At 49.2% G+C, this 17,702-nt stretch overlaps 2 protein-coding genes and 1 long non-coding RNA gene across 3 annotated transcripts; 2 read left to right on the plus strand and 1 right to left on the minus strand.

Moving 5' to 3' along the window:
* LOC8081046 (protein ATAF2) lies at positions 7,218-9,042 on the plus strand. The gene is made up of 3 exons (XM_002460279.2): positions 7,218-7,392; positions 7,532-7,830; positions 7,968-9,042. The coding sequence occupies exons 1-3, from the start codon at positions 7,218-7,220 to the stop codon at positions 8,991-8,993; spliced, it is 1,500 nt and encodes a 499-aa protein (XP_002460324.2). The 3' UTR covers positions 8,994-9,042.
* Positions 10,914-14,375, plus strand: LOC8081047 (G-type lectin S-receptor-like serine/threonine-protein kinase At5g35370). Its single transcript, XM_002460280.2, has one exon. It carries the CDS (start codon positions 11,371-11,373, stop codon positions 14,083-14,085), a length of 2,715 nt encoding a protein of 904 aa, XP_002460325.1. The 5' UTR covers positions 10,914-11,370; the 3' UTR covers positions 14,086-14,375.
* On the minus strand, positions 15,191-17,422 carry LOC110432989. Its single transcript, XR_002450336.1, has 3 exons — positions 17,018-17,422; positions 15,485-16,897; positions 15,191-15,343 (listed from the first exon to the last, which is right to left on the minus strand). It is a non-coding gene; the product is annotated as an uncharacterized LOC110432989 (long non-coding RNA).

Below are 17,702 nucleotides of genomic sequence, written 5' to 3' on the forward strand. Positions count from 1 at the left end.
TGAACAACTTTCATGTTGGGAGTTTTTCAAGTTGTTATGCAAAATCAAAAGTAATTTTAGAAATTCTGTTTTGCCCCAATTCAAAAATTTGGAATTAAGCTTGAATTTCAAACTGTTTGGCCAATTTAGCTATTTTCCACTCAGTTTTGGCTCTGGCCACCAAAAGATGTTTTGTAGCTCACAAAGTTTTGTACAACTTTTATTTTGGCAGATTTTTGACTTTTCTTCAAAGTTTGGTCATTTTTTTCACAAAAGACAAAAGAGAGGAGATAAGGGAGAGCTACAGTGATCCCAGGGGATCACGAGCTCGTCCACCGCGGGTGCAGGGCGGGCAGGCGCCGCTCTCGCGCGCGCTGCCACGCACCGGCCACGCAGCTGCTTGGCTGCGCGGAGCCGCCGTGAAGTGGACACGAACCCGGCGTACTCATCCTTTCTCCTCGATGTTTCCCCTGAGCGGCCGTTTTGTTTTCTTCTCCTCACCCAACTCCGGCGACCCCTCTGCGCCATCAAATTCGCCTCGATCGCTCCCTTTCCAATCCACCCGAGCGCTTCTCCAGCTTCGCAAAGTTCTCGGCTTTCGATTGCGCCCCCGAGCGCAAGCTCTACCTTTCTACAACTCTGCAGCGACCCATTCTTCCCCAAACCCGGCCGGAGCTCCGCCGCGAGCGCCTCACCGTGGACAGCGTCACCCAGAGCTTTTCCGCCGCTGCTTCTTGCTCCTTTGGAATCGCGGTGAGCTACTGATGCTCTTGCGCTGCTCAGTTCGCGTTCTACTCAAGTGTGGTGATCAGTGTTCGTTTGGCCGAGGTGGCCGTCCGCCGCGTCCGTGGCCGGGGCCGCTAGAGTAGGGGAGAGCTAGTGTAAAGGAGCTCTACGGGTGCGCGAGGAACTGGGGGAGCTAGCGCGCCTTGCTGCGGAAGCCGGGAGCTCACCGGTGTTGAGCTGGAGCTCGCCGGAGTGGAGGCGGGAGGAGGGAGAAGCGTCTGACGAGCGGGACCCGCCCGTCAGTGGCTGCAGGAGAGGGGCAGCGCCCGCGCGCGACGCGGGAAGGCTTCCGGGCTGACTTGGGCCGTGCCCAAGCGGGCGCGCGCTGAGCGGATGCGGGCCGGAAGTGCGGATGTGGGCCGGTCTGCGGCCCAGTCTCCAGGCTTTTTACTGCGTTGTTTTCTTTTTCTTTTTCCTTTTTGTTCAAAAGTGATTGATGTTTGAATTTGTGTATCAAATTGTATACTGATCCAAAAATTGTGAAAATTTTTGTATAGCTTCCATGAAATGGATAGAGCATAAGAAAAATGTTAGTTTCTGTTTTCTGGTAATTTTCATATATATATAAATTGCCTCTGTTTATTAATAAATAAACCTTCCATGAATTTTAATAATTTATAGGTATATCCAAAAATCATGAAATTTGACATGTGAACTTATGTTACTGATATCTATCCCCATGATTAATTTCAGCTCTGTTTGATCAAGTATGCTCTGTTTCTTGATGAAGCTATTTAAAATGCTTATAAAAGAAATAGAAATAATTAATCCCTTTAGGGTTTGGGTGATATTTTGGATTGTTTGACAACCATGGTCACTTAGCATGATATGCTCCCTGGTTATGGTTTATTTTCATATAAATAATCTTTATGGTATGATAGATTCACAGTATTGCTTAATAAAAATCATAAAGTTTGTTTAGTAGCGAGTTATGCTTTGATAACTAGATTAATTAGTTTCTATACCGTGAAGGTAAATTGTACTCGAGATAATCATAGTTTGTTGTTTCTATCCAAGACCATGTAATTTGTCTTTATCATACCTTGAATATATCATAATCATGCATATGCACTTTTACGTATAGAGTACGCTCCGGAAGAATCTGATCCCCAGTGGGTTTCTTCCGAGTTTGTGGATCCTTCGAGAGTAGTTGAGTTTCCGAACGTCCCCTCCGATCAAGGCAAGCCCCGGACATTAAACCCTATCCTTGTATTTTCATAAAGTTATTTATATCACTTGAGTTAATATGATGCATTAGGTGAATAGGAGTTGAGTGAATCCTATTTGCTGCATTATCTACCTTGATGATTTTAATATCTACCTTGGTACTTGCTTTATGAAAATGTTTAGTATGCTTAGCCCTGCTTATTAGATAAGTTTTTCAAATGAAAGAGTTTGAAGGGTTGTTGTGGAATACTCTTATAGTTAATGATGTTCAAATTGAGACCGGTTGGTGGACTTGCTTTAAGAATGGAGTCTTAAAGTAGTGTTTCCAACTGTGTCGATTAAGGACCGTACCGTTGATTGGCCTGTTGTGATTGAGAACTTTGAGTACAGCCCACATGCGGCGGTAAGCCTTACCTATAGCTATTCCGGTACTTGAGAACGGCTAACCGCGTACTGGGAGTGGAAAGATGGCGAGAGTAGCGTGTACCCACCTTACGAATCTGAGATGACCGGGAAACATCTAGATTGGCTGTAGGATGGTGGTGTACTGTACTCTCGGGTGACGCTGGACCCGTTCTTGTATGGGAGGATCTATAGAAAAGGTTGACATATGCAAGATTAAGTTCTACATATGTCGTGTGGTACTGAATCCCCAGCTGGGTTTAATCGATTCGAATCGCCGTGTTTCCTCGGATATGGAGCCTCAATCCTCGTACCATCATCGTAGTAATAAGTGAATCTTTGGTATAAGAAAGAGATGATTTGCCTATGCAAGTTGGATAATGATCTTGGCTAGTTATAATTGATAATCTTGAGTTAAAACTTGAAAGTAGGCTTTAATCTTAGTAAGCTTTTATGCAAAAGAAATACTTGATCTTGTTAAAGCTTTACCTTGAATCCCCATAGCCTGCATACTTGAGTCTTCACCTCTTTTATAGTCGGTTAAGTCTTGTTGAGTACTTTCGTACTCAGGGTTTTATTAACCCATGTTGCAGGTGAATCTCTTGATTATCATTTCGATGGTCATGGTTACTTTACTCTTGTGGAGGAAAGTGACGATGAGGTTTCTGATGTGTGACCTTGGGCAAGTAAAAGTCGTTGTGTGAATCTATGGTTTATGTAATAATAAAGTTCCGAAGCCTTTATGTATCAAATGCTTATGGTTTGTAAACTATGAACTTAAGTTTCAATCTATGTTATGTAACCTTTCCGCTTTTACTCTGATTTCTCTTATCTATGAAATGTTGTAATGCTGTGATGCTTGATGAGGGAATTCCTGAAAAGATTGTTACGTGGATGATTCGGGTTTCCCGAGGACACCCGACAGACTTCTTGAGTCATTTGGAACTCGTGCACGTCGATCAGAAGTCTTTGGGACAATGATGTATGCATGTGGGCCATTTAATTCAGGAGGTTCTGCCACATCTAATTCCTATATAGAGATAGTATATCATCATATTGTTTAGTTGGCACCTTAATTTACACATAGAATCCACTAGAACTTCATTGTTAAAACTACCCTTAAGGCCGCTCCACCCTTTGCACAAGGTGCTGCTAGAAGGAGAGAGGAAAAAAAGAAGTGTGCAACACACTAGAGCGAAGGTGCTAGCTTAGCAATAGTTTGACACTAAAGACGCCCTTAGCAAACCTTTGCTCCAAAATCTACCTAGACGTGTCCTAATACAAATCAGTGTAGTAATAGGACTCTAGCAAAACATCATAACTTTGGTGTACTCCCTCTGTCTGCTTGGCCTTCTGTCCATACCTTCTCCACTTTCGCCGTAGCCGGCTTGGATACTAGCGCCTTGTTTTTGTTTGTTCACTCAAAAACAAAAATGTTTTTGAAAATTCTCTGGTATATCAAATCTTTTAGCAAATACATAAAGAATTAAATATAAACGAAAATAAAAACAAATTATACAGTTTAACTGTAAATCGTAAGATTAATCTTTTGATCCTAATTAGTCTATGATTGGACAATATTGCTCACCAACGAATAAAAATGATACATTAGCGAAATTCAAAATCTCTTCACATGTAAACAGGTGGCACGCAGCTAGGGCCAGGCACGGCAGGGTCAGCGATCTTTGACCAGCCAGGCTTGCCGGAAGCTGGAGCGGGCTACAGTACCTGACCGACGCTGAGCGCATAGTAGGCGCAGCGGGAGGGTACTGTAGCATCCCTGCGCAGTTGGATGGATGGATCCGATCAGATCAGGCATCTCTGAACAATGCAAGTGGCCAGATCATCATAGGTAAAGCTGCTGCCGTATGCCATGGCTAGCCGCGGAGCTGCTGTGTCTAGCTCTAGGGGCTGGGCGCAGCTGCGCAGTCTCGCAGACCTGCATGCCTCCCAGTGCGTCGATGATAGAGGAGGAGGCGAGGCCGAGGCCTATCAGAGAGGACCCAGACCGAGAGGTCGGCGGCCGCCCCCGCTGCAGCCGTGCAGTGGTTCAGGGCACATCACGGCTTTTGCTGTTGTTAGTACGAGCAAAGTACAATGGTCCGCCGGGATGCCCGATTTGATCGCTCGTACTCTATATACGTGCTGGGGCCTTGTGCGTGCGACCAATCCTCCGGTCGTGGCGCGGTGCTACTGCTTGCTACCCCGATGGCCACGATCGTCGATCGCCGTGTTTCTCACAAGGTCTCGTGCTCAGCTTCCGGCCGGGTCTGTGCGGTAGTCTAGTCGTCTGCATGCAAGTGCAAAGCAATTATCCGGGCCTTCACAGCGCCAGGTTGATCAGAAATGGAACCGACACCAGTCCAACGCAGATAGAGTAGTTTAATGCTTTGGAAACAAAAAGCAACCGATCGGAGTTCAAGAAGCAATTATCATTACTGCTCTCCGACTCCGATCGGTTGCTTCTTGAACTAGAGGAAACAAAAATTAAACAAATCTGTTCAAGAATTAACCTGGCGTTAGTTCTCCAACACCAGTTCAAGAAGCAACCGATCGGAGTTCTCCAACAAAAATAGAGTAGTTTAATAACAAAAATTAACCTGGCGTTGACCGATCGGAGTACGCCAATTTTTGTTTAATAACAAAAATTAACCTCTACGCAGATAGAGTAGTTTAATAACAAAAATTAACCTGGCGTTAGTTCTCCAACACCAGTTCAAGAAGCAATTATCATTACTGCTCTCCGACTCCGATCGGTTGCTTCTTGAACTAGAGGAAACAAAAATTAAACAAATCTGTTAAAAAAATCATTGTCAGTTCGATAAGCATGGAGCCATGGCCCATGGACCCAAGCAGCCGTGTCCTGCAATTACCTCCAACACTGTACTGACGGTGTTCTGCAGGATCTCCCCATACAGGTCTAAGCTCCTCTGTCTCCTAAGACTGTTTCGGCGAATCTCTAAACAGAGAACATGCTCAAAACGCGGCAGCGCAGCCCCGTGATTGCAAATATTACCAGGAGCGTTTGCCATGAAAAAAGTGGCTCTCCCCCTCATGCTTTGACATGTGATGAGGGTCCGTCCGAGGGACTGCTATTAGCAGTAGACTACTTATCTTTCGGCGAAGGGAGGGAGAATCCCATCCGCATCGGCGGTGAGCCGGTGACTAAAAAACCGCTTTGCCTGACCGCGCACGGTGTGACTCAAAAGCGCGGCCCGATTCATTAGGCTTTGACCGCGACTGCGTCCGAGTGGTGGGCGTGTCAGTCCCCCCCTCTCGTGCATTGCTGCCCGCCTTTCCTACACTTTGGTTGGTTGGCAATGGCAGCCCTAGTAGCGCCGTGCATGCCTTTCGAGTCTTTTTGAGCAGTCTTTCTTTCTTTCTTTCTTTCTTTCTTTCTTCTTGCCGCTTTTTTTTTCCCTTGGTTGTGTCTGCGGGTGAGAGGTGTGAGAGGGGGCGAGAAAGGGTCAGGCAAAGGGGGACCGGCGCTGCTTCGTTCAAAGCCGAAAGCTACTGCTCCAGAACCAGAAGGTTATCTATAAAAATGAAAAGTCAATCACAGCGCAAGGAAAAAGCAAGCAGGCCGCCGCCTCCTCCGTCCATCGCTGGCTGGCGTCGGATTCTCGGGTGCAACTTCTCTGCATGCAGTAGCAGTGGATGTACGTATCTCAGTATGACTGCTTTTTCTTTCCAAAGCGCCAACTGCAAGCGTCCACGCCCCTTCACTCGTCACATATGAGGACAAGAATTTTGGTTACAAAAACATTACTATACTATATACTATTCCTTCCGTCAAAAAATAAATAAAAAATTATAGCTCTTATCAAGTCATCTGTCTCAACTTTAACTAAATAGTAGTAATATTATCTATGATAATAAATAGTTATATTTAGAGTCATCATATATAGTTATATATTGAATGGAGGGGGCAGTGAGTCGAGATGGATTTGAAGCCTTGTTTAGTTCAGGAAAAATTTTATATTTAGATACTTATTTTGTAATTATTGTTAAATTATAAATTAATTAGACTTAAAAAAAATTCATTTTGTAAATTAAAAACAAATTATATAATTAGTTATTCTTTTGTTTATATTTAATGTTCATGTATTCCGATGATCTTGAAATTTTTGAAAAGTCTGTAACAGATTGGTATGATATGCATGGCCTGCCATCCCGGGCCAGCCGCCTGTCCGTCACTGTGGCAAAGCATCGCGAGTGTAGGCAGGGAATAGTAGGCGCACCATAACGCTGCCGGGGCAGCAGATGAAGATGCTGGCATTGCTGTGCTGCCCCTGCTGCAACCTGCATGCAAGCTGCAACAACTAGGCGATGATGAGATATGATAAGACGCGGCGGGGGACTGCCGCCGGACCGGATCATAGATGCGGCGCCTTCAATGGCGTAACGCCAGCCGGGCCGGGGAGCCGCGCGGCGGGCAGTTGCCTTGCCGAACGCCGCCGGATGGTCATGGTGCGGCGCGCTGGTCAGAGTCCCGCTGCGCCGCTGCCTGTGTGTTTGTAGGCCATCATTGGCCATGACTAGAGGCTCTGCGAGCGGCCCACAAACCTGCCTTGGCCCAACTCTCCGCTGCGCCGCTGCCTGTCTGTTTCTAGGCCATGAGCCATCACTAAGTTCTGCGACCGGCCCACTACACTCCCCTTGGCCCAACTCTCCGAACCATAACTGTCCGAGTCCAAACGGACCCCGTTTCCTGATCCGAAACGAACTCGTCCTTTGGACCCGAGCCGGCCCACTCACTATAAATGTGTGAGGCGTCGGCGTCGCCGTGTCCAACACACAAAGGACGGCTCCTGTCCGTTCGGTAGGCATCGGAGAAAGAAGGAACCTAGTGCACCAGCGCCATGAGTTGGTCGGCCGTCGGGATGGCGGGAGACGCCGACGAGGACGAGTACCCGATCGGGTTCCGGTTCAAGCCCAAGGACGAGGAGCTCGTGGAGTACTATCTCGTCAACAGGCTGACGCGGCAGCCGACGGTGCCCAACGACTACATCACCGAGTACGACGTCTACTTGTGCCACCCGGACACGCTCACCAAAGGTAGAGAGTTTATTTGTAGCTGTCGATGCGGTTGGTTTTTTGGTTGGGCTCTGCACAAATGATATCCTTTTGTTTTGCGTACCTGAATCTGAATTCAATGGGCATTAATTGTGGTGACCATCGTATGGCACTGGGGCAGCAGAGCACAAGGGCGTGGACCAGGAGGAGTGGTACTTCCTGTCGCCGAGGTCTCGCATGTACGGCAACGGCGTGAGGCCGGCGCGCAAGACGCGGGACGGGCGCGGGCGGTGGAAGGCGTCCACGGCGTCCAAGGAGGTGGACCAGAAGGTGGTCTGCAACGGCATCACCTTCTGCCGGAGCGTGCTCAACTACTTCGAGGGCGTCCCCAAGAAGGAGGTGCGGACCAAGTGGATCATGCTCGAGCTCAAGGTCCCCTGCTTCGAGATCAAGCTCGACAAGCCCGGCCCAAAGAACATGGTGAGTGTCTCTCTCTTTCTATTTCTATTTTATTTTATTTTCATTTGATTGTGTAGGCACCTGAATATATATGCTCTTGTAGTCGCATGAGTGATTGAGTATATTTGTACTTCTGAATTCTGATCGCCTGCCTGCAGTTGGACGAGTACGTCGTGTGCAAGATCTACGTGTCCCCACAGCACAAAAAGAAGGCTGACGCCTACGAGGAAGGCACCAGCTCCGCGTGCGACGGCGACGAACAAGCGTTCTCCCCCACGCAGCACGGCCAAGGCACGGCGGGCTCCATGTTCTCAGAGAAACAAGCCGGCAAGCGGCCCATGCTCGAGAAGGTCCGACCAGGGAGCCTAGGCATTGCATCATCCACACAAGCGAGCAGCACACAGTACTTCAGTGCACCAGGCGGTCAGGGTCAGCCAACGGGTGCAGCACACAGTAGCCAGGCACCACAGATGCCACCACCGCAGCGACAGGCGGGCGCGTTCCAGAGCCAGAGCCTACTTGTGCAGCAGCAGCCAACGCAACAAACACCGGTGCAGTACCAGTCCTTCCCGGATGCGAGAGTAGATCACCACCCCTTTGGTCAGACGACGGCAACGATGACGACGCGGCGGCCTCCAGCGCTGGAGAACCTAGGCGTCCCGGGGAACCCACCGCGGCGAGACCCAGGGACGGCGTTCAGGCCGCTGGTGTCCCTGCAGTGCCACTACGACCAGAACTACCGAGGCGTGAAACCGCCGGCCAACGCGTCCTCGTCGCAGCCGCAGATGCTGGCGGCGACGTCGTTCCTGCCGCCGCCGCAACTGCCGTTCTTCAACGGCGACGCCAACCGTCGCGGGGCAGCCACCGCCGCCGCTGGGGTCGCGCCTTACGGCAGTTACCCTTACCAGAGCAGGTCGTTGACCTTGGAGGGGGCTGGTCAAGATGGAGCATCAAACGGGACGAATGGCGCGCCGCGCTTCAACGTAAATATAAATGACGAGCAATTTTTTGTGGATTTGGCCATGACCACGAGTAACACGTCCCTGATGACCGGAGCGCGTACGCAGACGGCACCGGCGCCGGCCCGCCTGGTGCAATCACAACCGCCGCCGCCGGCCGGTGCTGCTCAACTTGAAACCGAGACGGGAGAAGCGTCTGGTTTGAACAAGAAAGATGCTGTGTAGTTCTGTATTATTTCTGTCATTTTTCCGAATCTGTACTACTAGTACTGCAAAATGCGCACGTCTGCTAGTGCTACTCAGCACATTTCATTAGTTTCATGAAAAAAAACAATCGCAGAGAGTAGACACGTCGGGTGGGATTTTGGGCCATATAATTTGAATTCTAAGCTTGGCCCAATGTTTGCAATAGGCTAGATATTGAACCCACATCATGTGCATAAGTGCAAGCCTCCTCTACCTCAACACAAATCGCAAAGTCCACTACGCGACCATCCATCACGTGGAGCGCGGACGGTGTGATGCGGGACAGCCCATCCCACCGCCCTACTCCCAACGCTACTGCCCTCCACCCCACCCTATGCGACGCCACTATTTTACGAACATTCGGCCGAAATGAAAGCATCGGTCAATTTCCGACAGCTATTTTCTTTTTTTTAGAAAGTGCATATATTACTTTTTATTTTTGACAGAACAATAATGATTTCTCTTTCTCTTTTAAGGCACTCGATTCTCTTTTCACTTTCTTTTGCTAGATCACCTGTTCTTTAATTTTTTTTATTTTTTTAAGAAGCATGTGCTCATAACTTATAAAACGGAATTAAAAAGCATAACGTTCACGATAAACTTAACAGTACTAACTTAGCAGTGCTTCTAGACAACATAAGTTCGAGGAATAACTCAACATTGTTAACTTAGTCGTTCTCAAAAAAGTTATACTATATAACTTATGTATATAAGTTTACTCCCACTATTTCAAATTATAAGGCATATTGACTTTTCTAAATTGAATTTACTATGTAACTAGACACAACTATATATGTATATACATAACAAAATCAATATTTGTAGAAATATCAAAACATTTTATAATTTGGAATAGAGGGAGACATAATTTACACAATACAACTTATGTATATAAGTTACACAACTAATACGCTAGTGTATATAGAAAGTTACACAGTTATTATACACAAACAGAAGTTATACAATACAACTTAGCATAATAGGTTAGCAGCATAACTTATCAGAATAAATTAGCAATATAACTTATATGTTATAAGTTAATATAAATAAATTGCTACTAGAAAAATAAAAATCTTCGAAACATACAGAAGTGGGGTCTAGTTTTGTTCGCCTTGTCACCTTGAACACACCGGTGTAGACGGAATTAAAAATAGATACATCATTTAAAAGTTATAGTAATTTGAAATAAATATTTTGCTTTTTTCATGATGACGTCAAGCATAAAGAGAAGTGGGAGGAGGAGGAAGGAGGGTGGGCGACCGGCATGTATGGTTCGCTGGATATCGTTCGCTAGATTCAAAACTACTGAACGACCGTAAGAATGGAATCGTGCACCCTATGGTCGGCATCGGAGATGAGGACCTTGTCAGCATTAGGTTTCTAGTGTTAGGGATTACCAGTGGCTCTAGAAAGAATGTTTTGGGGCAGCGACTGTGACATGGCGGTGGAGGCAGGTGAAACCGTGGCGGTGCGAGGTGGCGGGAGATACCTGCTGGGTGGGGCTCGCGACAAGGGCGTCACCGTCATGGCAGAGCACGTCGACGAGTTGCCTGTGATTAGGGGAGGGCACGATTCAAGGGATGGTGGCGGGAGGCGAGTGGCACGACATTCCGCCGCCGGCTTGCATTGGTAGAAGTTGGTGGGTGGGGATTGATGTTGGGGTGAGGATGAGGATGGAGACGAGGACAAGGATGGTGGAGTCGTGTGCTTCTCAGACACATGACCCGTCGCGCCTTATCTTTGTCCAACACAAATGTGACGCGGCATCTTATACGACCTGCTTATATCATACTATACTTGAGGTTGATGTAAACTTTGGACCCCTTACTGAATTCTGAACGCTTTATATCCAGGTACAGCTTGGACTCTATCTGCGTATTAGTTCTTCTGAGCTAGACATTAGCAACGCCGTTGACTTCCACCGCGTTGACAATCGAGACAGCTTTGATGATTTGCAGAAGTCAATGTACAACAGTAGCGACCTAAGGATACAGCAGTACTGCCACACAGCCAACTCTAGTTGACAATTCAATCAGGTCGCACCTGTGCTCCAACCGAATCCCTTTCAGCTGGTCGCCGAGCAGCTCGACCCTATACATTGTTTAACTAATCCATCTCAATCGAGAAGAAACCAACGCAAAAGTCCAACAAGTGCCGCGCCGCTAGACTCCAAACCGCAGCAACCGAGCAGTCTGAACCCAACGGCTTTTCGGCCGCTGAACAAGATGCCGGTTTTGTTCGCGCCAACCAGAGAACTGAGGTCAACGTTCCTCAATTGCCTACGCCACACTCCGTGCCGTGCACTCCCACGCTTCATGGCCGCATCCGCGCGTGCACCCACGCCGTCGCCACACAAATGTCTCCGCTCCCGCCCGCTCTGCCGCGCTCGCTCGCGTTCCTCGGCTTGGCTCTGATCCTCTTGCCCGCCCGTGCCGCGGACGCCGGGCCGCTGACGACGGAGCTCCTGCGACCTCCCTTCACCGCCTCTAACATCCTGTACGTCGACACCGACGGAGCGTTCCTAGAGTCCAAGAACGGCGCGTTCAAGGCCGCCGTGTGGAACCCCGGGCAAGGGGAGCAGCAGGACCGGTTCTACCTCGTCGTCCTGCACGCCCCGTCCGCCACGGTGGTCTGGTCGGGCAACCGCGGCGCGCCGACGACGTCGTCGGGGTCGGTGAAGCTCACTTCGCAGGGGCTCACGGTGTCGAACCCCGATGGAACGGTGCTGTGGTCGACGCCGCCGCAGCTGCCTTCGCCCGTCGTCGCGCTGCGGCTGCTGGACAGCGGGAACCTGCAGCTGCTGGACGCCGGGAACGCGACGCTGTGGCAGTCGTTCGATAACGCCACCGACACGCTGCTCCCGGGCCAGCAGCTGCGCGCCGGCGCGTACCTGTCGGCGGCGACGAGCGCCACCGATCTCGCCGAGGGGAACTACCGGCTCGGCGTGACGACCGCGGATTTGGTGTTGACGTGGCAGGCGTCCACGTACTGGCGGCTGTCGAACGATGTCCGCTCCTACAAGGATCGCAACGCCGCGGTGGCGTCCGTGTCGGTGAACGCGTCGGGCCTGTTCGCCGTTGCTGCCGACGGCGGCCTCGTGTTCCGTGTGGACCTCGGGGAGGCGGCGTTCCCCGTGCTGAAGCTGGGATACGACGGCCGGCTGCGCATCACGAGCTATCCGCTGGTGAACTCCTCGGCGCCGCTTGGGAGCGACTTCGTGGCGCCGGCCAACGACTGCGACCTGCCGCTTCAGTGCCCGTCCCTCGGGCTCTGCTCCCCGTCGGGAAACAGCTCGACCTGCACCTGCCCGCCACTCTTCGCCGCCTCAGCGACGACCCCCGGCGCGTGCACGCCAGGGGACGGCTCGGCGCTCGCGTCGCCGGCCTTGTGCCAGAGCAGCAACAGCACCGTGTCCCCGGCTTACCTCGCCCTCAAGTCGAAGGCGGCCTACTTCGCCACGAAGTTTGATCCGCCGATCAAGACCGGCGTCAACCACAACGCGTGCCGCGGCCTCTGCTCCACGAGCTGCGGCTGCCTCGCCTACTTCTACGACAACTCCTCCCTAAGTTGCTATCTGATCCAAGAAAAGCAGCTCGGCTCGCTGTATTTGAGCTCTTCTGCCTCAGCCATGGGATACATCAAGACGATCCCTTCGCCGAACAATGCTACAAGAAACAACTCAAGCTCGTCGTCAGCGAACCGTGTCGTCCCAATCGTCCTGCCATCCATCGCAGCGTTCCTACTCCTCACCGTGATCGCATGTTACGCGTGCTGGAGGAGAATGAGGAACAACGGCAAGAAAAGGAAGGGCAGGAGCCCCGGCGTCAAGCAGGTGTACATGGGCCGTCAAAAGGACACCGGTAACGCGGACGACGACGAGGACGATGACAACGTCCGCGTACCGGGCATGCCGACGCGGTTTAGCTACGCGGAGATTGAGGCGATGACGTCCAACTTCGAGACGAAAATAGGCTCCGGCGGGTTCGGCTCTGTGTACAAAGGGGAACTCCCCGGCGTCGAGGGGCTCGTCGCGGTGAAGAAGCTGGAGGCCGTCGGCGTGCAGGCCAAGCGGGAGTTCTGCACCGAGATCACGGTCATCGCCAACATCCGGCACGTCAACCTCGTGCGCCTCCGCGGCTTCTGCGCCGAGGGCTCGCGCCGGCTGCTCGTGTACGAGTACATGAACCGCGGCTCGCTTGACCGGTCGCTGTTCGGGCGAACGGGGCCAGTTCTGGAATGGGGGGAGCGCATGGAGGTGGCGCTCGGCGTGGCTCGCGGCCTCGCGTACCTGCACACCGGGTGCGACCAGAAGATCGTGCACTGCGACGTGAAGCCGGAGAACATCCTGCTGGCCGACGGCGGGCAGGTTAAGGTCGCCGATTTCGGGCTTGCCAAGCTGATGTCGCCCGAGCAGTCGGCGCTGTTCACCACCATGCGCGGCACCCGCGGGTACCTGGCCCCGGAGTGGCTCAGCAACGCCGCCATCTCGGACCGCGCTGACGTGTACAGTTTCGGTATGGTGCTGCTGGAGCTGATACACGGGAGGAAGAACAGGGGTGAGCAGACCAACGACGGCGTCGCCGCTGCCGTCGCCGTCGCCGTCGCCGGCAGCAGCGTGCACTCGGACTGGCCGTCCGGGTGGAGCAGCGCGACGGCGGTGTCTTCGCCGAGTGGCGCCAGCGGCAGTGGCGACGAGTACTTCCCGATGGTGGCCATGGAGCTCCACGGGCAGGGAAGGCACCTGGACCTGGTGGACCCGAGGCTGGAGGGCCGCGTCGAGGAGGCCGAGGCGGCGCGTGCCGTGCGCATCGCCCTGTGCTGCCTGCACGAGGACCCCGCCCAGCGGCCGAGCATGGCCGCCGTGGTGCGGATGCTGGAAGGCACCGTGGCCCCTCCGGAGCCGCGCGTGGAGGCGCTCGGGTTCCTCCGCCTGTACGGGAGGGGACACGCCGTGCCGAACACCTCCCTGATCGCCATGGCTGGCACCTCGGGTTCCGCGGGCACGCCATCATCGACGGCCGGCGTGTCGCAGTTGACCGATACGTTGCAGAGCGTGTCAGCGCCAAGATAGCACCACAGGATTCAGCTCCTGCGACGTGGCAACTGGTAAAGATCAAACGCTGCATAGGTCATGGCGCCTACGTGGCTTTGGCGTACTACGGTACGGTACTAGCAGTGCTTGGTCATGGAGATGACATGCATAGCAGCTGATTTTTATTTTTATTTTTGGAAGGGATTGCACAACAGTCGACAGGTACAACAGCAGAGAGGAATGGTCGTAAAAAACGATAAACTACTTGCAGTGGTTTTAAACTAAGATTAGGTATGCTCTTGGTGGCTTGCCGTGCCGATTTCTGATTATTGTATTTGTATGGCCTGCTTATGATGCATTTGCTAAGTATACTCTTGTTTGGCGGGACAAAGAAGCTCGGTCGATGTAGTGTTAGATAACTACCAAGGCCTTGTTTAGTTCCGAAAAAATTTCGGATTTCGCTACTGTAGCACTTTTACTTTTATTTGATAAATATTGTCCAATCATGAACTAACTAGGATCAAAAAATTTATCTCGCGATTTACAGACAAACTGTGTAATTAGTTTTTGTTTTTGTTTATATTTAATGCTTCATGCATGTACCGCAAGATTCGATGTGACGGAGAATCTTGAAAACTTTTTAGATTTCAGGGTTAACTAAACAAAGCCCAAGTGGAACGCGTCGATGATGTGGGTAGCTAGTTTTTCTTTTCTTTTAAATATTATGTTCGGATTTTTCTAACTTGAAACCAAACAATTTGTTTCTTTGTTTGATTATTATATTGATGATTCTCTCTACCCCGCCCAGTCCATCCATCATCAGCACAAAATCAATTCCCGTGTGAAAGCTATTGTGCCTCTATTTTTTCTGCTCCTATTCCGCATGGCTATGCAGTTTCTGTTAATATATCACTAGGTAGCGTACCCGTGCGTTGCTACGGGATAACTAATATTTTATACTTAAAATACAATGATTGCACGATATAATAGCAATATTATAAAAATTAAATATTAACGTTAAAGTGACATTTAATAAAAAAAACAAAATTTGTGAAAATTATCGAAGAGCGCGGCGTCAAAGGCTCACAAACTCTACTATATAGATCTTTTCACAATGCGACTAAGATAATATTTTATATCAACATAAAGAAAATCTTTTGTATATATAGATCTTAAATGTGGAAGTATTAACTTACAACAAAAATATTCCCATACATATAAATATTCCCTCACGCACTCTAAATTCCTTTGTGAATCATCTAAGGAATTCTTCGTATTAACTGGGAATCAAATAATTCTGCATTCACAAACGAAACAACATATAAGAAATATGAGCATATGAAATAGATTGATAGTATATAGCTCAAACGACATATAAAGAATTCCCAGCTAAATTGTCCCAGAAGGAAAACACCCGCGAGCTCATCATATAGCTCACCTTGGGCAGTCGTCAGTGGCCCGGCTGCAGCTGGTAAGGGTGGCCGCTGGCCCTGGCTGCTGATGGCATCGGCTGGCCCTGGCTGCTGAAGTCTTCTTGTCCAGCAGGATCAAACCAGAATACACCAGGAGCCAGCTACACCAGGACAAACATGATTTTTAATACTGAAATCCATAGGAAATAATCATTATTTCATATACCTGTCTACTAAAATCCGTAGGAAATGATCATTATTCCTGCCATTGGCATTAGGAAATGATCATACTGAAATCCGTAGGAAATGATCATTATTCCTGCCTTTGGCATTAGTTTGTGCTTCCGATGATCGCTGCACACGACAACTCGACAAGTGAGACGTGGTTGAGGATGGTCAATCCTACATACAAGGTTGGTCCCTGAGATAACAGACAAAGTATGTCTTGAGTCTGAGTGTTTTGATCGTACATACGTTTCAGAATCATTTTCTCCATATTTTAGGATCAGGAATGTAGGATTAAAACAATTGTCGATACTCAGGATTATCTGTGATCACAATTATTTTTTTGGTTGCGCCATCACTGGAGAGGGAGATAAGGTCAGTGGCCTGTGTTCTATAAAAACAGAAATAGAAAGAAATCAGGGAAGGAACAAAGGACCGGCGAAGCTGGGCAGCTCAGCATGCTTGGCATAGAGAGAGAGCAGCAGCTTGGGATGGGTTTTATAAGCAGACCGCGGCGAGCCTAGCAGATGGTTGTCTTCAATGTCGGCGATTGTGCATAAACGATCAATGTAAACCAGTGAAATTCATTTATACTGAATCGACAAGAACCATTCATGCATATCATAGGCACACGACATCTAAATTACCAGTAATAATTTATACGGCCAACAGAAGTACACTATCAGCATGTAGCATTGATCCTGATTTTGAAAGGGGCAGATGGAAAATGGAATACTGATGCAAACAACTCAGTATTAGTCTTGGAAAATGGAAAATGTTCAAAGTAACGTAGTGCAACCAATAAAGTGATTGAAAAATAATCTAATTACTGATCGACAACCTACTGATGTCATTGAAAGGGATGTATATGCAGTTCAATACTGTCTATTTCAGTTGAGCAAAGTCCACATGAAGCTGCAACTTATTACTGTACTATGTGGTAATACTGTCACTACCATGATTGTATTCAACTACTAACTGAATGGATGGGAGAAAGACTTTGATTTATTGGTAATAACCGAATTAAATATTAGTAGAATATTCAGGTGCATATCTCTCAACCAAAAAAAAGCCGGTTGGAATTTAGGTAAGGGCTTTACCGTAGTGGCTCACTGGTTGGCGCGTAGGCAGGAGAGAGTCTACAAGACGCAGGAAAATCTCGCTGCCGAGGAGAGTCGCTGCATGGTCGCCATGGTTCCGTTGCAGGGCGTGGCCTGAATTGCAACCACTTAATTTCTACATGCAAGTACATTAACAGTTTTGTCTTGATAATACAAAATGACCATGATAATGGTGCACTAATTAGCAGAGAGGGGCAAAGCACATGTGCCTACCTGAGAAGTCAACAATAAGCGCTCCAACTTTACTTTTTGTGTCTTCTATTTCAAAAGATTCCCCTTTACAATTCTATTTTGCTGCTCTTGACCTTGCTGTACTAAACCTATAGATTAGAAAAATAAATGAATTTAATTTAGCACGCTACTAAGTGCAACAAGATGTGCAGTTGTCGGAGCAACTGATATTCATTTGTCAAACTAACTGCATATTCGTCAATGTCCTGTTGTCAGAGCAAGATTATTAGTGGCTATTCCAAATAAAACATAGGAATAAGATGAAGCATTAATAAAGTAGAGATTTGCTGAACAAATATGCAGAACACAGGAAATTAGAGGGGAGGAAGGGAAGGACAATGTTGTAGTCCTAGCTCTGTATCTATATAATTTATTTATTGAACCAACCAAACTCGGTTCTGACTCAATGCTTTACAACTACATAACTATCATCTGTATGATCCAGCAGGCGGATGGGGGCGGTCGAGAGGGCGGTCGAGAGGGAGTCGGGCGGGCCCTCACCGGAGTGTCGCCGACGGGGATATTCCGCGACGGAACGAAGGTTAGGGGTCGAGAGTGTGCTTGGCGGTCCCTCACCGGAGTTCCGCCGACGGGGACACCTCGCGGCGGAGCAAAAGTTAGGGGTCGGAAGGGTGTTTGGCGGTCCTTCACCGGAGTCCCGCCGACG

Source organism: Sorghum bicolor, chromosome 2, assembly GCF_000003195.3.
Source record: "Sorghum bicolor cultivar BTx623 chromosome 2, Sorghum_bicolor_NCBIv3, whole genome shotgun sequence".
NCBI lineage: Eukaryota > Viridiplantae > Streptophyta > Magnoliopsida > Poales > Poaceae > Sorghum > Sorghum bicolor.